The sequence below is a fragment of the Rattus norvegicus genome, chromosome 11 (assembly GCF_036323735.1).
Source record: "Rattus norvegicus strain BN/NHsdMcwi chromosome 11, GRCr8, whole genome shotgun sequence".
Classification (NCBI taxonomy): Eukaryota; Metazoa; Chordata; class Mammalia; order Rodentia; family Muridae; genus Rattus; species Rattus norvegicus.
Window position 1 is genome coordinate 87,753,553 of NC_086029.1, and position 24,532 is coordinate 87,778,084.

At 40.3% G+C, this 24,532-nt stretch overlaps 1 protein-coding gene across 1 annotated transcript; it reads left to right on the top strand.

Annotated features, from left to right (window-relative positions):
* The first annotated feature begins 2,180 nt into the window (after window positions 1–2,180).
* Tmem207 (transmembrane protein 207) lies at window positions 2,181–22,677 on the top strand. The gene is made up of 5 exons (XM_002727912.7): window positions 2,181–2,372; window positions 4,215–4,252; window positions 11,149–11,193; window positions 12,210–12,352; window positions 21,306–22,677. The coding sequence occupies exons 1-5, from the start codon at window positions 2,298–2,300 to the stop codon at window positions 21,434–21,436; spliced, it is 432 nt and encodes a 143-aa protein (XP_002727958.1). The 5' UTR covers window positions 2,181–2,297; the 3' UTR covers window positions 21,437–22,677.
* Window positions 22,678–24,532: the final 1,855 nt, after the last annotated feature.

Here is a 24,532-nt window from a genome sequence, read left to right on the forward strand (position 1 = left end):
AGTGACCTCATTAGTAGCAAAATCAATAGTCCATGCTCAACTAGAGTTCCCTGTGATTAGTTCACTAATACATGTCCAGGCTCACAAGCACAGTCACAGAGATGTTTAAATGATGCAGCATAAATAGTAAAGAAAAAACTCTGTGGATGGCTCATCTGTTCCAGTGACTTTTGTAGTTGCGGTACCAAAGTTTGTTATGCAAGATGCTGCGACTAAGGAAACCGGGCGAAAACGAGATACAAGTTCCATACTGGTTCCTGTATGTGGCTGTCCAACTACCTTCAAATAGAACATCTGTGAAGAATTCAGGACAACTGTTTTTCATCACCATCATTTTCCCACAAGACCACCGGCCTGTGCTGATGCTTGTGAGGAAATACACAGAGAAAGGACCATGCTCCATCTCTGGTCCATGCAGATCTCAAGAGTTTCACAGAGAAGGGAGATAAATGGAGTGATGAGCATGGTTTTAAAGTCAGCAGACACAGAGCAAAGGTACTCTCAGTATCGCGGTGCCCGTAGATTGCATCTCCATTCAGTAGCTATGCCTCTAGTTAGCCCCCTGCTGAACAGTCATGCGCTATTAGACAAGAACTATTTACTCCTTGTATCTGGTTGGTCATTGCGCCAGTTTCTAAGGCTAACCCAAGCATTGAGCCCTTGTTTCCATTCTATTTCTTTTCTCATCATCTAGCATTCCATTTCTTCCCAGAAATTCTTAAGATCATTGACTTCGCTGACGGAAGTCAGGCTTCTGACCGACTAATAAATAAGTTCACCAGTGAAAAGCCTATTTTTCATTCTGTTTAATTACAGGCTTCAAAGACACTCAAAATGGAGGCTGTCTGAGGCACAAATAATACTGTAGGCTTGGTTTACTTTTCTCCTGTTGGCGTTGGCACTGAGCCCTTCCTCTGCTTTGAAATTCATGGCCGTGTCTGTGTCTGCATACTAAACAGACCATGGCTGTCACTGAGCCTGCTTTGCCTGTCCAGATGCAGTGCAAATAATCCAGAAGCCATAATTCCAAGTTCAGAGCTGGACTTTAGTTAACTGAGACGGTCCATTTGTTTCCAGCATAATCTATGTAGGTGATCATAAATGGGCTCCTATATAATCATTAAAATTGAGTTTGGTAAACTGTCGTGGAATTTACTATGTTTTGAATTCTAGATATTTGATGTCAAATATGGCCCTTTAAGCATGAGTGCATAAAACATTTGAATGACATATAGACAAGATGTACATGTAGCAAACAGACAAGAAACTCATAGTAGAATCTTTTCCTCACTTCTTTCATCAGTCTCCAGTTCTCTTTTACAAACACTTGACAATCTGTGTCACATTCTGCGCACACACAAGCCTATACAGCACATTTTACACAGCCGAAACCCACTATCCTTCCTTTGTATAAAAATCTCAACATGCTATAAGCCAACTCCTATCATTTGTACATTTCATTTAAAAATAACATTAAAAGCCCTCTCTGCATCACTCTGTGTCTGTCCTCATATTTAAACATAATTCCTGGAAATAACCATAATAACCTTCTCCAATTCTGCTGCATGGAATTAGCCATTTTGTATTTGATCATGCTGATGGACATTTGGTATTTTAGGGGGTAGCACTGTGAATTATTATATGTACCATATATAGGTTTAAACAATGTACAGATATAGATACTTTCTAGAAAAGTAGAGCCGTGGCCAAAGGGTATTTTTTAATTTAGTAAATATTGCCCAATAATTACCTTCTAGTATTTTTAGTTATACTTGAAAGATATATTTACTTATCCTCTCCTTGCCACTGCCTTTTTAAACTTTAAATGTGCTGTCTGATCACTGAAGGCACAAGGTGGAGCACAATGTCCTACTCAAAATGATATGTAGGGAAAGAAGGGCAAAGATGCTCTGCAAGGCGTCGACAATTGAAGTCATATTTACAGGTCCAAGATGTTATTTCAACAATAAATAAAGAAGAAGAAAGAAAGAAAACATGTTCCCTGGAATGAAGTGCGCACTTGAATACTGAAAGTTATTCAAACAGCCGGCTGGCTTTGCAGGTCAGCCTTTAAAAGCCTTGACAAACAGTCCCTGGGTGCTGACCTTCAACTCCTTGAGCTCCTAGTCCCTGTGAGCGTGTAGCTTACATTCCGTCCCCGGGTGCCCTTTATTGGTCACATACTCCATCATTAATGCACGCTGCAGCAGGACGCATAGCACAGAGCAGCTAACACATTCTGAGGAAGCTAATCAGAGTGGGTGAGCTACGGATCTGGGTGCATCATTCTCTTTAGTATGTCAAGATCCAGTCCTTTCCGTGTCGGTTCCAAAATCCCAACAATGGGATACCTGTGTTTGCCACTATTCCAGGTAATAATTGATACTTCTGGTAGTTTTGGGGGGTCTCTATGGGGTTGAGACACTGAGAATTTGTCCTTTGCGTGATTTTACTGCTGCGTGTAATTTCTTCTAGGTGCCACCAGCACCCAATGCTTTATATTAGTTATTGTTCCGAGAATGAAACCCAGCAAATTCGTGACCTCAAGTCTCATTCCTTTGTTCCTATCTGCACGGCTGCTGAAAGACCTGACGGAATTGTACACTGTGCTTTACTTTCTTATACTTTGGGCTGTTTTCAAACTCAGAAATGCTATGGACACAGAAATGCTATAGCTGTACTAACTTAGAAAATGTCTGCCAATCTCTGCAGCTCACTCGATCCTGACAGACTTTCAGCTCCTCCTGCAGCAGACAGAGCCAACTTTTAGTTTTATGTGGCTAGTCTGTAGCAGAATCTTTTTGGAACCAATACCGGCATCCTTGTGTTTCTGTTACTTGAATGCAAGGCATCTGAAAGGTTGAAGAGCACAACATATTAAGACCTTCTTTCTCTGTTTCATAACAACCTGGGAGCCTGGCAGCTAATGCATTGGCCCTTTGGTGGTATTAACAAGGTACCACGCACTCCTTACTAGGGTACAATGGAAAGAGAAGACTAGGTAGTGACTTGAAAGGAAAAGGCTGGCTTAATTTGTTTTATCTGTTAAGCTAGATCCCAAATGGTTTACATCTAATCATAAACAAAGTTTCTTTATAGACAGAATTTGAATGCTCATTTTGCTCCCGGTTAGTATGCAAATCTCTTTGCAGCATTCTAGCAAAAGAGAATACAACTCATTTTCTGTGCTTATAAATTGTTCATTATCATGCTCTCTGATGGCCAGTCCATCGCTCCATATGGCATAAACACTAGGTGCTAAAAAAGGCACATTTGAGATCAAAGGGAAATCACATATTAAATACAAAAAAAAAAAAACCCAAGCCTGTCACTTGAAATTTTGTAACAATTTATTTGTACTCATCTTTACATGTGATAGTCTAGGAAAGTTAAAGCTTCAACTGACCTAACCAGCCCCTCAGTGCTACAAGTAAATGATGTTTGAAAAATCTTCTCATTGTACAAAGCAGTGTCCATTGAGAGTCAAAGTAGCATACAAACACAGTCTCTAAAAAGAAACATCTCTTTTCTTGAGACTGTGGGTCGAAAATGTAGCCTCTACCTTTCAGCACCTAGAACTAAGATAATTTTGTTAGATTGCTGAAGATTTTGGACTTCTCAAAGGTTATTTCTTTTCTTCTTTGTGAAATAAAAGGTTATATTTCATTTTCTCCCCATACAGGAATATCATGTGACCATAAATTTACTTCAGTAATTAAAAGCACTCCCTTTGTATGTGTATTTAACTATTATTAAAAGCCTTCAGGATTGACTTCTGTTTCTGTTGACTGGGGAATGTTTTCCCTTAACATGAAAATAATACCCAAATAATAGCCATCCTGCCTCTCACTGAAATTCAAAACAAAGAAATTCAAGGGTCCCAGTGGCTCTCTAGATCAAGCAAAATCTACAGAGAAAACAATACACCGTTCAAATCTGTGTTCTGTAGCATGGACAGGAACGTCAGTAGGTTTCCTGCTCCTGCTGAATTTAAGAATCTACCCAGAGACTATTTCTTTTTCAATTAAAACTCTGTGTACCAACAATAAACTTTGCTGCAAAGCTTTTAATTTGAGAGAGAGAGAGAGAGAGAGAGAGAGAGAGAGAGAGAGAGAGAGAGAGAAGTAAAATCACATTGTCTCCAGGCACTGCTTTCATTAAAGGATTAAATTAATGCAAGCCTTGAATTTTATTGTTCTAAATATGTGTTTCAGCTAGCGCTCTCGAATCTATCCTGTGAAGACAATGAAATGTAAGTAGATACCAAAATATTGTTTTTATTTAGCTTTTGTAATATTCAAAGAATCAGCAGACTCAAGTCACTTAAAAGCCCTAAAGAGAATCATGTTAAAAAAAAAATTCCCCGCTTTCTAAAAACAAAAAACAAAACAAAACAAAAAAAACAAGAACAGCAACAACAACAACAAAACAGGAAATGCAATTGTCATTGTGATCGCTGTTGAGTAAATAAAGAAGAAACTCATGGATCTCCAGCCTTTCCGTTCTCTTGGGTTCTCCTCCTGTAAGGTTTCCAGGTTTTCAGCACAGAAAAGAACTGTGATGTCCTCTTCCTTTGCCCCCAAGTTGGTAAGTATGGTGATTTCAAGGACCAGTTTCAAAGCAGTCCATTTTCAAATCTAACTAAATGAGCCCACATTTTATCCTGCGTTGTGTGTGCGTTTCAAAGGGCATCGGATGCGAATTGTGTGAATAATTGATTCATTTCGCTGCTTTTTGAGACCTAATGGTTCTCAGAATGCTATTCCGGAGATGAGGAGGTGCCATTGATAAGACTGATGATGATGAATGGGAACTGTAATGCCGCGCGACTGAGCGCAAGTGTCAGGAAAGCACTTCTGCCAAGCGCTGCACTCTGGGTGGAGCACTCTGCCAGCCAGCTGTTTCCAGTTACCACTGCCTCATACTCTCACAGCCCCATCTTTGGGCAGGGGTTCTGAAGCAGGAGACAGGCCAAGAGGGAGCTGTCCTCAGCCGTGGAATCATTCAGTTTCAAATCCTCTTGTTCACAGTGTGCGTGGCTCTTTGAGCTGGTGCGTGCCCCTTCATTGCTGCTTCTTTGCATTAATGTTTGGCTTTGCTATTCAGCTATCTCTGCTGCGCCATGACTGAGCAATTCTTCATAGTGTTTACTTGACTCTGGACTTGAAGGCTGCCCACATCTAGTCTCCTTGTTTTCTGCCTTTGACAGCCTTAATTGCTGACCCTAGTATCCAATCATTACAACCAGGAAGGACGGTACCGGGAAGCTATAAGCTGCATTAGAGCTCTGGGGCTGCAGCTTTCCCTTGATATTGACAGGACTCTGAAGAAGAGGGAGATAATCAGTCCATAGCATGGTTTTAGCTGATGGGTAGGTGTGAGCTTTCGTTGTGAGCCGTTTTACATCTCTGCATCTGTTATACTTAGCTTCATTTATTTTCTGTTGAGTAAAGATAAAAAAAAAAAACTGCCTCAGCTGACATTCAAAATAGCAGGGAAGAAATGTAGAAAAGACAAAAGAGTGACTGATATTCCAGGGAAATATCATAAAAAAGTACATCCACTGAAGCTAGACACAATACTGTACACAAGACGGTGTTAGCTGGATGAGTCTGCAATAAAAGACGTGCTATTTTAGGAGAGAACACAAGTCCCACATCTCAACAAGATTCTCCTTTTTCACCTGCATTCCTATGACCATTGTTTTGCCTGCCTGACCAAAAGGAAGGAATCAATTACCAGTTACACAGTGAACGAGCAACACAAACCCACTAGAGAAAAAGAATCACAGAATGGTTAGCTCTAAATAGTGTTTAGGAATGAAAAAAAAAACATAAGAAAAAAATGGCCCAAAGTTCATGGTCAAAACAAAGACAGAGACATGCATTTTGATAACAGAGAATATTGGAGAGGCAATAACTAGAAGGGGCAGGCTCACTCTGATGGAGGCCTGGCTACATTAAACACATTCTGAATACCTAGCAGTCATTTTTTTTTTTTAGTATATCAACTATGGCCGAAGACATTCACAAACAGTTTATACCCATTATAAAACGATCTATTATCACTTTCTCTTAAATTTGCTTTTAACCACTGGATATTTGCAATTTGGTTTGAATTACTCTTTTTGTATTTCTAGCTGCATTTATAACGTAATATTTAATGTAAATAACACATTGTTCTGCTTTACATACAATCCAAATTTTATAATTGAGTGTATGAAATAAAACATGTTACACACCCTTTCATTTTAATTAGTTATATTTTTAATCTACTCTTCTCCCTATACATAACTGATTACACCATCCAGGAATACATGGTAATTAACAAAATATGAATATGATATATAAATATAAATGACTTTGTAAATTAATTGCCAGAATAGGTTTCCTAATGAGATGTCAACAATCTGTTTTGGCTCAGTGAGTTGAACATTTTGTTTAATATTAGGGAAAGGTCAAGGTGTGATGGTACATGCTATAACCTGAGAACTCTGAGGGAAGGCTGAGGCATCAAGATCTCAAGTCAATGCTAGTTCGGGTTACATAACCAGTCCATGGCTCTCCTGGAGGCGTAAGACCTTGCCATAGAAGGTAAGGACGTAACACAGGAAAGCAACTAACAGACAAAACTTAGACTTGCACCCAGAACTGAGAATTCAGTGTTCAGTATTTTTACAAAAAAGGGGAATATTCACATGTAACTTTTAATTCAAAATTTTGTGTACTTGGTGAAATAACTGAGGGATAAGCAGTCTGTGCTTTTTGTAGATACCACGCAATTTCCAGTCAAGTTTTAGACGACATGATTCGCTCTGCTCCCACTTCCAAACTATTATAGCTGAACTGCACGGCGGCTCATGCTGAGAAATTATTGTTCAAAAGAACATAGCCCGTGGAATTTGTTATTCATTTATTCTAAGACTATTATGAAGACGTTGTTTCTCTTGTTAGCGGAACTCCGGCTTCTATAACAAGGAGTGGTTGGACAATTGGTAAGCGATGCTCCTTCCTCTGTTCCTCTCCGCAGGACTTTCTCCTGTTCTGTTAACTGCAGGAACCATAAGCCAGAGATGGAGATCAGCCCCACTGCTGATCCTGGGTGTTGACTCCATAGGGAGATAGAGAGTCTGCAACGCCCAGTTGCAGTATCACAGGGCGCTAAGGAAAAGAGTGTATTGCTAGTTCATTTCTATTTACGTTCTTGTGTCTTCCCCTCAAAAAGATGTGCCACCCAGGTCATTTCGCCTGTGACTGAGTTTTCTCAATTTTACAGGAGAAGCAGAGTAATGTGCTCCCTCCTTATGTCACTGATGTTTGAAAGTAAAATATTTCACATGCAGCTATGCACCTGGTCCAGAACAGTTTCTGCTGTGGGAAACACTGGATGATGGAAACAGAGGAGAGCCCAGCAGCTCTCCAGGTTCCTTCCTGAAGTCACCACATGAACAAATTTGTGACTTCGGTCCATAGATTTACAGCACAAGGGGGAGCAGTAAGGATCTGTCTAGCCATCTGTGCAAGGAGGAATCGTTCCACAACATCCAAATGAAAAAGAGTCTAGGGGCTTCTGTATACAGTGTTTTTCCTTTGACGTCTACTTGTAGAGACCTCTAATATCAAGTGTTTCCTTAAATCTTAAAAACTCCTGACTTGTATTTTTCTCTACAGTTTTCCTTTTCAGTTGAAAATTTTAAGTTAAAAATTTAATTACTTTATTCACTTTACATCCCAATCTCAGCCTCTCTTCCTCCTATTCTCCCCTTTCATATGGTCCCCTCTCCCATCCTACCTCCCCTTTTCCTCTAAGAAGGGGGAGGTCCCCTCTGGGTGCCAACCCACCCAGGCACATAGAATCACTGCAGAACTATGCACTCCCTCTCCCACTGAGACCCAACAAGGCAGCCCAGATAGGGGAACAGGATCCATAGGCAGGCAACAGAGTCATGGACAGCCCCTGCTCCCATTGTTGGGGCGTCCACATGAACAATAAGCTGCACACCTACTACATATGTGAGAGAGGCCTAGGTGATTGATTCCTTTAACATTCATACATGCATATAATGTTCGAACCCAACCTACCCATCCCATCCTTTGCCCACCTTTATTCTCCTAACTTCTCACACTTCTCTTCCGCATCTGTGGTTTCTCTGACTCTTCATAGCCAGTGAGTTGAGTTAGAGCTGCCTGTATCTGGGTGGGTGTGGAGCTTTATTTCCTGGAGAGTGAACTGCCTCTTAGAGCTTGTATGGCTCAGGAAAAGTAGCTCTTTCTCTCCAGAGGAAGAAATCAAAAGTGAACAACCGTCAGGAGCTCCTCACGTGGTGTGGAATGGCATGAGCTCATCCCCTAGCCATGCCAGGAATTTGCCTGTTTGTGATATTTTCCAGGTTTTGTACATGTGGTCCCAGCCATTGTGAGTTCATGTGTCCAACAGCCACTTCTATCAAATACTTTTATTATAGATGGTCATTCCTTTTGGCTCTTACAACCTTTTTGTTGTGGTGGATGATTCGTTGGTTGGTTTGGCTTTCGTTTTTTGTTTGGTTTTTTTTTTTTCAAGACAGAATTTCTCTGTGTAGCCCTGGCTGTTTTCTGGAACTCATTGTGTGGATCAAGCTGACCTTCAACTCAAAGATCCTTCTGCCTCAACCTCCCAAGTGCTGGGACTAGAGGTATGCTCTACCACTGGTCTTGCACACTTTCTGCTTGCCCCCAAATTCTATGATGATCTCTGAGCCTTGGAGACACCAGTATGATACAGCTAACCCATTTAAACTTGCACACTGTACTCTCTTTCTTTTGTAACTTGACTGGTCTGCTGGTTTAGGACCAATATCAGCATACTAGGCAGAATATTATTCAATGATAACTTTTTAAAAAGAATACAACCTTTCTCTACTTTGAAAGTATTATATTTAAAATTGGAGCCATTATAATATTGTTAGAGTTTATTTTAGAACTCAAAAGTTATTTTTGAAAAACACAATTTGAGTAAGACTTGGAGTCCAGGAAGAAGAAAGGATGTCCCTGCAGCCAGAAGACCAATCTTCTTTCCTTCTGAATAGCTCTGTAGGTCTTCCTGAATTCTTCAAGTGTGGGAACTGATGTCCATCATACTCTGAATCTCAGGTGTGCATGATCAGAACGAAATACATGGCCCCTCCTTGCCAGCCATTGTGAAAATACACTATAACTTCATTTCTCCAGTGAAGTTTCCCAAGCTTTTATTCTTCAGAACCTCCACAAGGGGGTGCAATGGGCTCAGAAGGAGGAAATGAAATGAGGTTGGATAGGTGTTAACCCTGAAATCTATGTTAAGTGGCTCAACGGTATTAAATAACAAACAAATCAAGGTACTCAATATTTATGGTTGACTTTGCACTCTATAGACCACCTTAAATGAAAAAGGATACGGCAGAGATTTCTGTTTGAGGAAGAAACACTCCATTTCCCAGCCAGGAGCTCAGAGGTCAAGGATCTAAAACAAGAGTTCATGGTTTGCTCATAGTTTGAGTAGCATACCATGTTTTTTAGATTGTTGCATTTTAATACTTTAGAGTTTCATGATATAGATACAGATATAGATATAGATATAGATATATAGATATAGATGTGACTTCAAAAGTCAAATATGTGTGTGTATATAGATATACAAAACTTCAAACTATAAAAATATTACAGTATCTCAGATGAGTCTCTACCAGAAAAATTACTATTTGTCAAATGGTTCCAACGCTTTACCCGATGGTCTTTATAGTCACGTTCTGTGCTCAGCTGGTAGCACATTTACGGCACAGGCATTAGCACTTGGGCTCAGTCCTGAACTGGTAAAGATGACATCATGTCCCCTTATAAGATCTGTGATTGATTATTTTCAAGCTTCTTCTCCGATGTTAACTTTTCTTAGAATCCGTTTTAGAAGTGACATTCAAGCGTCCAGTTTCCTCTTAGCCACTTGTGTTTATGAACATTGTTAGCCTCTGTAGGTACCCCCAAATAAAAACATACCCCAAATCCAAATCTCAAAAAATAAAAAAAAAATAAGCCAGATTCTGAGATAGTAAATGATTTTTGTCTTCTGTGTTTGGCATAAAACAAAGAAAACCAAATACAAACAAGCATCAAACAAAAAACATGATATGTCATATATGATTTCTGACTATTGTCCTGGAACACCTAGTGCACTACCTTAGGAAGAGTGCTGGGGGCGATGTATTATGAATGCTTTCAAGCTACATCATGTTCAGCATGACTTTAACATTGCCTGAAGGGCAGCATGACTATGAATATCTTCTTTTCAGAAGTCAACCAGGCTCTAGTGACCAGTATCATTGTGCACTCCCAGGATCAGCGTCAGCACAGTGAGTTCTGAAGAAATGCTCTCTACATTCAGCGTGCTATGCCTCCCAGCACAGACAAGGGCAAATGACAAGCACATTCTTCACCAAAATACCACAAAACAGTCTCTAGGCCACATCCTGAAATTCTTCTCTACTTGGACCAGGTCTGCACAGTTTAAACCACTCTCAGCAACAAAGTCTTTCATATTTTTACTAGAATAGTCCATTCATTCCCCCACTTAAATAATTCCACTGCTTTCCAAATCCAAAATCCCAAAATCCACATTCTTCCAAACAAAAGCATGGTCAGGTCTATCACAGCAATATCCTAGTCCCTGGTATCAACTCTTGAGTTGAATACCACATGCATGTTCACATCCTAGGAGCTATTTCCACTGATTATAAACCCACCATAGAGAATTCGAATTATAAAGGGCTCTATCTGAACAGCTGAAAATACAGAATAAGCGTGGTAGAATGACAATCACCTAATGCATCTAGCATTTTGTCCTTAAAATGTTCCAAGCTAATTTTTCCATGGTTCAGATCATCTACTTTTTAGAATCAAAGCTATCACAATGAGGTATTTTATTTACACATCTAGTGCAAATCTACTTGTGTACTGAGTGTCTTGAGTGATGTAGAGATAGGGTAAATATTCCTTAGTATATTGGGAACTAATCTGTAGGAAAGTGAGCAGGTAGGTATTCGGGAAAAATAGATATGTTGAGTATAAAGTTTAAAGCCCAAGGAATAGTGTTCTTTTGTCTCAAATTAGAGACTCACTGCTCTTTCTATATTACTAGGTGTGTAAATTATGATGAACAATATCCTGATGGCTGGTCTATCTGGTAAGGTTCTCTGAAAACTTTTATAAAACGTGGCTGTGTGTGCACACTTCTCCTCTTAGGTAATTCAAGACAGTCAAGTCCATCAGATGCAGTCTCATTACAGACATTTGCTCCCTCTGCCTCTGACATTTTTCCTATTTCTTTCCTCCCATGAGCATCCCTGAGCTTTGGGGACACGGGTAGAACACACCTCCCAACTCAGATCCGCACACTCTGCGGTCTCTTTCTTCACAAGTTGGCGAGTGATTGGTTTAAGACGAACGTCAGTGTCCTGAGGATAAACACGGCTGAGGGAAAACTGGGCAACTATGAGTCAACGTCCAGAGAATATCAGTTTCAGGCCAGTGTTTGCTAAATGCCTCCTATGATAAAGTATCCATGGTTCTCAAGACTCAGAGTTAATTCTATAGCTAGAGTTTGTTAATGATAAAATAATTATTCCTTCTTGAAAACTTTCCAAGAGATCCTTTCTACCTCTGGTTGTAAAAGCCAAATGTGTCTTTAATGAGATGTTCCTACAGAACATTTAAAACAGTTCTTCTAATACCCTAAATCAAAACTTGCATAATTTTCCAAACTCAACATTAATTCTGTGAATAAAACACTCAATTCCTCAAGGGCAGAGACCCTGTCCTCTCTGTCTTGAATCCTTAATCCCGATATGTCAAACATGTACATTTGTTTAAATACTAATGGATCAAATGAATAGGATGTTGAGTAAAAGAAGAAGGAAAAGAAAGGGGAAAGAAGGAAGGGGAAAAGGAAAGAGTGACTTCACTTTTTAGATGAACCCTCTAGTTTCAAGGAACGCATTATTGCCACCAGCTCTCAGCACCAGCCCTCCCTGAGGATATTGGCAATGGAGAGTGATAACAGATTCCTCCAAGAACTTGACATTCACCTTTGCACTCGTTAGCCTACGCATAGCTGAGGCCCTGTGTACTTCCCAGACAGTGCCAGACACTCACACTTCTACATGCTCCGCCTCACTTCTCCTCTGTTATGTTTGGTGCCAGGCTCCTCCTGCTGACTGTCGTAGTGGTTCTCCTTTGTGGAGTAGTGCTTTTCTGTCTGCAGTGCTGGCTGAAAAGCTGTGGAACTGATCGCCCCAGACGCACCATGGCTGTTTTTGCTGTTGGAGACTTGGATCCCGTTTATGGTGAGTTGCTGATATCCTTCTGGGTTCCCCTGTGAAATCGTGAAAAACTATCGTTCCAAGGAAGATTTACACACTTAGAAAATACATAACTATTGGGAGAGCCAAAGGTATGTATTAAAGAGGGATCAAGCCCAAAAAGAGAAGAGACAGCAGAGAACATGTGCCTCACAGACTCACCGCAGAGAATGGCGAAAGAACCTAAGCAGCTTGTTCAGTCAACAAACGAATCAAAATGTGCGAAGATAAACACCCCAAACGAGCGGGAGCACTTAGAGTTCAGAAGAGCGTCTCTTTGCTTTGATATCACTCCTTCCTACCCTGTAGTTAGAGTCTTAATTACTAAGCCCCTGCCAACTCATTTAACTCGTCTCAAGAAACACTGAACCATGTTCTCTGAAGTAACAGTTGCCAATGGAGAGTTTGAAACCATTAGGATTGGGCACAAGACAGTCAGCTCTAATGTACTTCTTTGCAAAACCTCTAAGGAGTCCTGATTATAACATCACCCATCCTATAGGTTCTATCCAAAATTATAGCCTGGTCATCATTTTCCAGTTTTCACACCGGGAAGGAAAGGGGGGAGAGAAGAGTTAGTTGTAGCAGGCAGTCTTATCTGTCAGCAGAATGAAAACACTTCACGGTTTCTTTGTGGCTAAAGTTGGTCATCATTTCTTCACCTGTAAGCATTGTCCTTTTATCTAGAGGTGGTTGAGATTTTTTCCCTTCCAAATTTTATGTTATCACACAGATGACCAAAGAGTTCTTGATAAAAATGATCTTGGCTACCTTTCAGAAACTTGGGCCAGTGTGGAGTTTTTGATATCTAAAACACAGAAGCAAACAAGTAAGTTGATGGAAAAGACAAAACCAAAAACCTAAGAGAGTTTAACTTTCAAATGTAGTATTAAGGGCCTGTGGGGTGTTCAGCCACAAAAGGGACATATAGTCCACCATCACCACCCTTCACAATGCTCAGGGAATATTGCAGAGAGAGGGCCAAAAGATTGTAAGAGCCAGAGGCCAGGGAGAACTGGCATAAAACAGTGTCTTTTAGAGGTGACAGGATTCTGGACTCAGCAATCCAGGTCAGCTGTGGCTCCCTGCACATGATCAAGCCATTCCAGCATGGAGAGGGGAGAGGTAGGCAGGATCCCATTCCTAAATGAGGGGCTATTAACAATTAATGTCTTCTCTGGGATGGTAGATAAATTTTTCTTAAAGTTACGGCTCCTGGTAGATCAACCATGCTTCAATAGATGGTCTCTATCCATGAGTCAGAAATGAGACTCAGGGGTATATTAACAATGAACAAGAAGGACAGGAATTTCGGAGTATGTAGGAAGGTGGGGGTGGACCTGGGAATGGTGGGAGGTGGGGGTGGATCTGGGAATGGTGGGAGGTGGGGGTGGACTTGTGAATGGTGGGAGGTGGGGGTGAACCTGGAAATGGTGGTGAGCTTGTAGTATACCTGGGAATGGTGGGAGGTGGGGGTGGACCTGGGAATGGTGGGAGGTGGGAATGGACCTGGAAGTAGGTTTTAGAAGGAGTTGAAGTAATTAGGATTATTTACCCAGGAATGAAATTATCAAAGGACTAGCAAAAATATATTCAAAAGAAAAATATTTAGTGATTCTTATTTTCTATACGTTTCCCAGCCTGAAGTCATTACTTAAACAAGGATAAGCCACTATCAATTTCAGAAATTGTTGTTTGGGAAGGATAATTAAATTCTACAATAACAAATAGATCTTTCTCCTAAAATAAAAATTACTTTTCATGTAGTATCAAGAGAATTATGGTCACTAAACCTAACTAAATGTTTGTCAAAGGGATATTCATGGAAATATTGACCTCCTTTTCTTCATTAAATACTTATTTAAAAATGTGATTTTCTTTCTTCCAAGTAAACTTTTATTTCTAAAGGAGAGCACATAGCCTTATTTCTTGGCCCTTCTCACTCTGAGGAAAACTCTTCCATTAGGCATCCTTAAATATTAGAAAGTCGCTTGCTATATTTTAAATATTTTACTTCTGGACTTTGTGTTACAGTCTGTTAAAGGCTGGTGTTTTAGCAACGGTTGTGTGATATTTTTCTGCTTGCTGCATGGTGGTTCACATACCTGATATTAAACTTGCCTGACTGGGGACGGGGGAAGCACATTACAGCTCACACATTAACACATTGCCTCAAAAACATGCATAGATGGCCCTGAGACTGGGGCCTTAAAATCACAGCCTCTGATTAGGCTGAAGTCATATAACATAAATAGATAAATAAATAAATAAATAAATAAATAAATAAATAAATAAGCAAGAGATTGTCTTTAAAAAAGGTAATGTTTATTTCAAATCTACCAAGTCCTAAGCAATAATTTCAGACCTTTCAGACTTAATCTCCATTTCATAAATGTGAACTTCAGAAAGTACTCATCAGTTCTCTAGGGGCTTCTCTCTCTCTCTCTCTCTCTCTCTCTCTCTCTCTCTCTCTCTCTCTCTCTCTCGCCCCTAGTTAATATATTAGTAGACCTTTGCTATGAACTGGGGGGAGGTAGCTTTTAAAGTCAGGTGTGACTGCTCCTATCCTAGCCCCCTTATCCCACAATACAAAGATTCAGATATTAACAGGGCTACCCCCTGAGAGTAGAGACCGCATTCTGTGATCTGAATTCCTGCCATTTTCCATCCTTTCTCCCAAGCCTAGTGTTAAAAGTTCTGGTTCTTACTTTTAAAGACGTATTTAGCCCCCCTTACAGTAGCTCTTCTATTTCTCCGCATCTTGGAGGACAGAAGCGTAATTGCTTCTTCTCACTTCTCATCTGTGTTTCTCTTGCCAATTCAAAGTGGGCAGAAGGCAGCCCCACCTTCTTCGGCTCCTCCCTCAGCCTGTCTCTACACTTTTAGAGTAAACTTGCTCATCTTGCTGAGAAGGCAATCTTTAATGCGAATGTTGACCTAGAGGCATGCCTCTTGCTATTCTTATTTCTCTTTGCTAGGATAGAATACAGGAGAGCAATTTAGACAGTGGTAAAGTCTATCATCCCAGGGATCGTTAGCTAATAATTTCAGGAAGTAAATTCCAGAGATTATCTTGAGGCAATTCGCAGCCTAGACCCACGCTGTATTTATATACAAGATGAGAATTTTGTTATATATTCACATTCTGGACATACCCGTTTCCTTTTTAAGTATTTACTATCCCAGGAAGTGAGAGCCCTCCCTGATCTCGTAGTTCTTGCAAAACACAGTAAGGACAAAACCAACTCTATCTACCTCCACATCTGCTACAGAGGATGTGCTCACAGAAAGACTGATGTGTGAGTTTTATACACATCCTCTATTAAGAAAAAAGGGAAATAAATAGATAAAAGATGGCTTGAGTGACATTGATGAGCTACTAACTCATCAGAGTAGGGTTTCTGACTTTCTTCCACTCTGACACACAGAGGATGTTCCCCTAGCCCAGGACACAAGATGCAGAAAGTGGGTCACCGGAAACATCTTAATGGATGCAGTGCATTTGACGTATTAACCCTCAGTTACTCCTGGACCTTTATTTTACTTCTTCAAAAGTTATTTCACGTTAATACCACCACTCATTGCATATATTAATTGGAATTGCTCTGTTATTCTGACATAAGGGTCAAAGATTCGACACTCAGGATCTCACAGACATTGCCCTCAAAAACGAAAAGCCAAGAGGAAAATTTTAACTGATGATTAAAGGCTAGAACTGTTTGAACTTTGCTATTGCTAAAATATATAAAATGGGCAATTTCATATATATATATAGAATTTCCTGCCATTATTTCACTGCTTGGGTTGCCAAATTATTAGATTAGGAAGACGGAAGGGGAAAAAAAGTAAGCACGGGGCTCTACATCCTTTTAAAATATGTAAAGGAAGGTGTTCTCAGCGGAATCCATAGCAATGTCTGATGAGATGTTACTCAGAGAAGGTCCCTGGGGTCTCAGTCAAACACACAAGGTCCATGGAAAATCTCCTGGTCCAGCGATGGCACCTTTTCATATTACTCTGCTGACTCAGTGCTCACATAAGTGGATCCCACTTCTGTCCTAGGACCTTGGCACTTGCATGAGATATTCTAGCGTCAGACACCTCCCTGTGTGGTCACTGGATCCAGTGCAGGAGACCTTGACATTAAATGCACTCAGCCTTCCCTGTTGTGGACACCATGCTTGCTGCATGAAGTTCATTATTCACAGGAACAGAAGAAATAATCTGTTATATCCTGCCATGAGCCATGTGGTGTATCCACTGAGTTCATCTTAACAAGTCCAACTAGTTAGTACTTCGGTGCATGGAAATCTTTGGAGTTACAGCTTTTAGAGATCCAGTTCAATTAAAAATAGGTTAAGCAGCGTGGATCTTAATGCAGTCTGACTGGTATTCCTCTGAAGGGAGACTACTTCAGAGACAGGGACAGGAACAGAACGGAGGGAAGATGCTGTGAAGACAAGAGGGGAAGATGGCCATCTGCAAGCTGAGGAGGGCGGTCTCAGGAGACAGGAGCCCTGCTGACTCCTGAATATCTCCTCCGGAATCAGGAGGAAAGAATTCTGCTGATACAGCCACCCAGCTTGTGGTTATGTTTCTGTGGCAGCCCTAGCAAACTCATTCCGAATCTCAGCAGGGGAAGGGTTGCCTGAGAATAGAAGGATTCAAGAAGGTCTGCAGTTAAGGAAGCAGAAGATAAGGAACTGGAATCTGAGTTTGGTATTGGAGGTGCGAGAAGACTCAGGGTCATCGGTTCATTTCATAGAGACTTTAAACTGCCCTTTTCTGCTCTGCTGTGTGCACCCCTCCTGTTCCAGGATCCAGCCAGACTCTCATAAGCAGTTTTCCTTTCTTGGTCATCCTCATCCCTACACTGCACCGCCTCCCTGTCCTGCTCTGAGTCACGTCTCTGCTTTAGGTCTTCCAGAGTGTGATGGGCTGTGAGCCAGCTTCTCCTTTGCTCTTGCCTTTTTCTCTCAGGCTTTAATCCTAGAGCTATGGAGCTGTTTTTCTTTTTCCCCTACCACTTGAATGAGGAGTAAAATGACACCTTATTTGAACTCCTTGTCAGCTTCAGAATGTTACCTGTTATTTTAATCATGTTTTGGGAGCTTGTCTCTAGTTGATAATCCAAGAGAAAGGAGAGAAGATTTGCAACTGTTTCCTTCTCCACATTCCCTTTCCCTTCCTCACTTCCCAGCACATGTGGAGAATAAGAACATAGAGTGAGACAGTTCTTAAAGGAATCCATGCAAGTTTTAACTAATTTCAGAGCAAGGATCCCATCTATTATGGTTAGAAAATTCCGTACTGTAGAGTGGGGACCATCAAATAGTGAAAGAGTCATTGCAGTGATTTCAAAATTATATATGTGTATATATATATATATATATGTGTGTGTGTGTGTGTGTGTGTGTGTGTGTGTGCATGTGAATTTTAGTTTGTGTTTTAGTTTATATTTGAAAAGTAATGCCAAGTGACTTTTACAATGAATTAACACCAAAAATAATTCACTAAAAATAAGAGTAAAATTGTGACCTAATGGAAGGTAACATTGTAGAGCTGAAAGGCTGACTAGAAGCCCATTTTAATAAGGAAGTAAGCATTTAATGTTATAATGGGAAATGAATTGGAGGGTTGAGAGATAAGTGGAAAACAGATAAGGCTGGGGGTAGGTAAGTGCCTAACATTCATTAGAAGAGACAGGAGGAGACAACCGCACCTCTGTTTGTCCACACGTTAATGAACACTACTAGTTTACCGTGAAGTCTGCGTAGCATCCCTGGTAAAGACCTCTGACTCTGCTTCCTCTGGGGATGCTCACTCTGCCTTAGCCCCTCAGGGCTGATGGCCCTGGTACCCGGCCTTCCAGCTATGCAGTTTCTCTAACCCCATCCTTTTCTGCAATGTCACAGATGGTTGTTTTTATTTTTCCTCTTTCAGAAGGAAAAAAGAAGTGCTGGCTTTCCCAGCAGTGATTAAATGTGAGTGTCCTCACTTGGGAAGAGCATGAAGGACTCCAGAGACCTGGACGGGTAGCAAGCCTTCCTATAGTCAATTCTTCCTCCCTGTGGGTGGCTCAGCCTTCTATTACTACAGGATCTGTTAGAGCTTCTCTGTATGGTTTATAAACCACATGTAAATATCCGATGGCATGTTAGGAAGGGAATACAGCATGCTTCCTTCACACATTTCTGCTAATGCCAGATGAGTCAGTGTTTCTTAGGTGTGCAGACCACTCCCATTTGCTCTCACAGAGGGCTCTCTGAGAAACAATTGCTACCATTCTCAACACTCTGAAGATGCAGAAACAGAGACATTTGAAGAGGAAGCCTTCCAGTTAGTGTACCATAGAACTACGACTCACATCCAGACTTTCTAGCCTCTCGTCTACATGAAGAGAGAGCAAGAAAGCAGGGAAAGATGACCAAACATGGTGATCCTAGCTATAGTCACAGCACTCAGGAGACATGAGCAGGAAGGCTGTATGTTTCCAGCATGGCCTGGCCAACATAATAAGTTCAAAGCCAGGTGGAGCTTTCCTCCTTCCGCATTTCCCAGTGCTCCAATGAAGGGAAAAAGGAAAAAGTGAAATGTATGCTAAAGTAAGTCAAATCTTTTGCAATTATTATCAATCACATATGAAATCTGTACTCTAATTATAATACTTCATTGATGAACGTGTAACAGAATTGAATAATAAATGTGTCCTTCCACCAACAGTTTTCTGGCAAAGCTATAGAGTTTCTGCAATAAGTTTAAACTGAATTAGGTTGCTAAAAGGCTGACAAAATGACTTGGTTGGGTAACGGCCATTGCTAAAGCCTGAGGACTCGAATTCAATCCCTGGGGATTCACATGGCAGGAGGGAAAGAAGCGGTTTCTGCAAATTGTCCTCTAACCTCCATACATGCCTTATAAACAAACGCACACACAAACAAATACATAAATCCCCCATTCCAGCCGCTTCTAACTCCGTGAATTTGTTTTTACACATACTGTTTCAAAGTTCTCTAAGACTATTGGTTTAATTAGCTTATCAATAAAACACCTATGGTTTTCAAAACGACCATTAAAAACAACACGGAACTTTGGAGTATAGAGATTCCATTTTCTCACCACAGGGACAAATTGTCAGGATCACATCACCATCACCCAGATCACAATATTGATGTCAGCAGGATAAATCAATTAAAAGTAGCATAAATACTATGTGTCAAGCACTGGCCAAATGTTCCCCAGCTGCAGGCTGTTACTGATAAATTTGCACTCACTTCAGCAGCAGTCTACCAGGAAAAGACCTCGCACTCATGCATATGTTCTGCATGGAGGTAATTATTGAGGTGAGGAGATCAGCTTTAACTCCATTTGATAGCATACACCATCTGAGGTAATCTCAGTCCAAGCTTCTGCACTTTGAAAGGTTTACTATATTTTTACTTAGTGATTTGAGTTATATCTAAAGATGATGATGATGTAAATCATTATATGAACATTAAAGTTGCTTTGATTAAAAAAAATGGTGTTACAGATTTAACTTGCTACATGCTCCTAACATGGCACTCTATTTGACGCTACAGAAGAGCAATGATCCTTTGCTGTGTCTGGGCTTATTTTAAACACTATACATGCATGCTTTACCTTTATTTTTACTTTAGAAAAAAGAAACTTTTTCTAAGTTTCTTCCTTCAGACAATGTTTCTGTTTCAGAGATATACACCATTCTTATTCTTTTGCCCAAAAAGAGAAAAAAAGTGAGCCAAGTAAATGTAATATAATGTCAGCATGGAGTTGGATTAATTAATTAAAAATCTATTCTAAGAAAAACACTGGAGCAAGAAGTGACACATATTTAATACATTTCATAATCCATACAGAGTATTTTTTGGTAGTATGCATAGAGATTCCGGCAGTGAGCTAATGTCTAGCACTCTGAATTCTATTGGTAACTATGGTCATCTTTGTCATCTTCCGGATGCTACCAGGTCTGAGGCCTTCAAGGAAGATGAGTGAACCTCTCCTAGAAGAGGACAGGGAGAAACAATTTTGACTTTGTAGCCTGTAGAGTTTCCAGGGGGAGTAATGACCTTGCCATTATAATTCAAAAGCAGATATAATCAATATGTAAATATGTGGGCATGCTTGTGTTTCCTTTAAAGTTAATATATAAAAATGTCAATGAAATTCAGAGTTAGACAAATACCCAGGATAAAAAGAATAAGTATGCAAAAAGAGAGGGCTATAAAATATTACGATTGATTTTTTTTTCCAGTGACTCAAAAATAGTCCTTCAAGGAAATACTGATTTCTGAAAGAGCCACTGGAAAAGAACTCAAGGTCTCTCAAGGTTACGACTTTGGAAAAGAAATGCTTTTTTAATGGCTGTATTATATATAATCTAGTTGTAAGAACATCTATTCAAAAGTTTTTCTTAAACTTAGAGTGTCTTGTCTTTATTATGTGTGCATTTTAAGTGAAAACTTGTCCCAGCTTCTGTCAACCTGCTTACTACTTACTACTGGACTATTGGTATTCATGGCATTTTGAAAACATAAACAAGACATGGGGGACTTTAATAGTAGACTAATGTTTCTAGTAACACTTGGGTTTCCTATGACAAGACCTTCAGCAAGACAGTACTAGTCTTTAGAGGAATTATATTCGTGGTCCCTATCACAGAACATTTCTTTCTGGTTCCACTTGCTCCAATGTAAATGTATCCAGGCGGATTAATCAGTAATGGTGTGGGCTGATCATTCTGGGAAATTTGTTCCTTACAGTGACTCAGCTATCACTGTGGCGAACAACATGGCTATAAATTTTTTTTTCAAGGGCACAAATAAATCTCTCTTGCTCCAGTGATCCGAGAAAGGACAGATTTCATCTCCTCCACACACTGCCTGTCACCTGAGAGATGACACTCTCCCTTTTTTCCCAGGTGCAGAAATGGCTGGAAGTCCAACAGCTGGAATCTGCCTTCCTACTCAGAACACCGAGCTGTGTCCTGCTCCGAGTTTGGGTGCATTAGGTCCTCCACCTCCATATGAAGAAATTCTAAAAACAAATTGATTTTACCCAGAATCAGTAGCTAGATTGGTATACACAGTCAATTTTAGGCACAATTCTTTGGCTTAGTTGAAATTCCTGGTGACCTGCTATTGAGGACGAACACATGTGAGCAGACAGAAGAGTGGAGTGGATGGCAGGAAGAAATACTGGCTCCTGTGATGTTTTAACAGAGAGTGATCAGACTCTGCAGCATTGCTCTATTACACTTTTAGACCAGAAAACACTGGCATTGCAGTTTTTAAGGAGGCAGAAATAGGTGCTAGGAGTCACTTACATTAATTTGGCCTCCTACTGTCTTCCACATTATATTACTTGATGTCCTGATATCTCCATCTTCATCCAGCCTCTACTAGAGAGTCAGTATAAAAAGAATAATTTAACGATGGCTCAAGCACAGAGTGGATACAGGGAGAATATTTGAGTTGAAGCTGAAATGAGAGAAAAGGAAGAAAAACCAGTTTGAGAGTGGTGGACGAAAATAAATGAAAGGGGAAAGATCACAAGGCTCAATACAAGAAGCTTCATTCCCCAACTGGAGCAGAGAGAAAGTAGAAGATTGTCAAGACATCAACTGTAGGTAATGATACTGTGGAGAGGAAAGGGGGGAAGGGTCCTGTTGTCCTTGCTGAATGTGATCTCTAGAGCTTAGTCTTTTCCAGTTCCCTTGGAATTTGCATTTATTGAAAAAACATAAGAAGAAATTCTGTTTTAGGTGCTGCTTTAGTTAGGGTTTTACTGCTGTGACCACACACCATGACAGGGCAAGTCTTATAAAGGACAACATTTAATTTGGACTGGCTTACAGGTTCAGAGGTTCAGTCCATTATCATCAAGGCAACATGACAGGCCTGGTGCAGGAGATGTTGAGAGCTCTACATCTTCATCTGAAGGCTACTAACAGAATACTGACTTCCAGGCAGCTAGGATGAGGTTCTTAAAGTCCACATCCACAGTAACACACCTACTCCAACAGGACCACACCTTCTAATAGTGCCACTCCCTGGGCTGAGCATAGACAAACTATAACAGATGCCTTTTTCAGCTTGAAGACTCTAATAGGAAAAGTAGCAATGAGAGATTTCCAAGCATTCTTTCGCATGGGCAGAGGCAGTGAAAAGAAAAAAGAAAGAGAAAGAAAGAGAGAGAGAAAGAAAGAAAAAAAGAAAGAAAGGAAGGAAGGAAGGAAGGAAGAAAGAAAGAAAGAAAGAAAGAAAGAAAGAAAGAAAGAAAGAAAGAAAGAAAGGAAGGAAGAAAGTCCATGCCAGATTCTACACTAGCTAGTGAGTTTGTTTCATAAAATCATTGGCATATCCACTTGATTGTCAATTTAACTTGGCTAAATCTAACTCCAGTCTTTTCTCAGTTGCCTTACCAAAGTATTTCCAAACTTCCTACATCTCAGTCAAGGCCTTGTGCCTTCTGTTTTTATTACTTCATATAACCTTGTCGTCTGAAAAGGTTTCTGTTCCTATTTTCAGAATTCCCAGACTCGGAAGGTTTCCTGTTAGCACATCTCTGTCAGTTCTTGCTGGGGTCCAGTGATAGAGCCAAACTGCTCCACAAGGCTTACCTTAGACCTCAGGTATTATATTGACAACACAGAAGCCAGGAAAATCTTTCAAAGATGGAGAAACACACTTCCTGTTCCCCACACATGTACAGGGCCTCATAGTAGAACCCCCTTCACCTGAAGTGATGCTCTTCACCTGACGAGCCTACATAGATGTATCATAGCCCGTCAATGCTGTATTGTACATTCTATGGGTTTGATGGATTTGTTCTGGCATCAAACACTACCATCAGGAAACCTTACAAACTCACTTCCATGAGAACCCTCATTCTCTCCTTACCCAGGTTTCTTCCTCCACTCCAGTTCCTGGCCACCAGTGATTTTTTTAATGTATCTCCTGCTTTACTTTTTCAGTGAATCATTTATTTGAAACCATCCAGCTGTAGGTTTTTGAACTTGCCTCCTTGGAATTTTTAAAATGTTCATATGTTTCTTCTGTGTCTTTCGTGCCTTGAGGCTCATTGCCTCAGTAGTATGCCAGTGTCTGGGAGTGCAATTGTTTTAAGTATGCATTCATGGTCTTCACATCATGTCCTGATACAAAGAGGTTTTTTGCAATGTTAGCAATCGGATTCTCTCCTGATACCCCAGCTCAGTGAAAGATAGGACAAAGTACTTGAGATCTTTGAGTCCAAGCACCATGAAATTTGGCCCTATCTTGCTTTTCCTTCCTTTGGATGTTCACAGTTCAGAAGGTTATGGTGTATTAATCTATTTCTTTGTGATTTTATTCCAGAGGTTCTCAACCTGAGGTCACATAAGACAATTGGAAAACAAAGATATTTACATTACAGTTCATAACTGTCACAAAATTGCAGTTATGAAGTAGCAGCAAAAATAATTTTATGGTTGGGGGTTACCATAACATGGAGAAAATTCTATTAAAGGGTCCCAGCATTAAAAAGGTCAAGAGCCACTACTTTGATCTCTAATGCTTTGCTCGACCATCTCAATATACCAAAATGTCTGCAACCTCATACTGTCTCTTGTCTTTAAAATACGTCACCCTCTCAATAGGACCCATTTTAATTACTTTTAAGTGCAGCCACATTCTTCCTAACCAAACACCACCTCTTTATCCCAGATATGTTTTAGATTTTAATAGCATTTAAATCATAGTGCACAACAGTGGACAGATACGTGTCTTTTGTTCTGTTGCTAGAGTGGCAATTCTTCATGGAGAGATCATAATTCACTGATTTGTACTGCATGTTGAAAGCAGCTTATTGGGAACTTAGTATGTATTTTAACAAAATTCATCATTTCTGTTTCCTGCGTCTAGAAATTCTCAGAAATAAATGCACAGGCATGTGATAGGACAAGATCTTGTGTGTGTACGCATGGGTAGAAATCAGGGTTTGCTAAGCCAGTGTCATAAATTACTAACAAAAGGAGTCTAGAGGAAACTATCAATATGCTATGATCTGCCTCTTGGACCTGGAGAACTTCACACTGTATGAACCCCTTGTGTTTGTACCATCAGATTTTATGATCCATGTAATCTTTTGACCTGCCTACTCCTAACG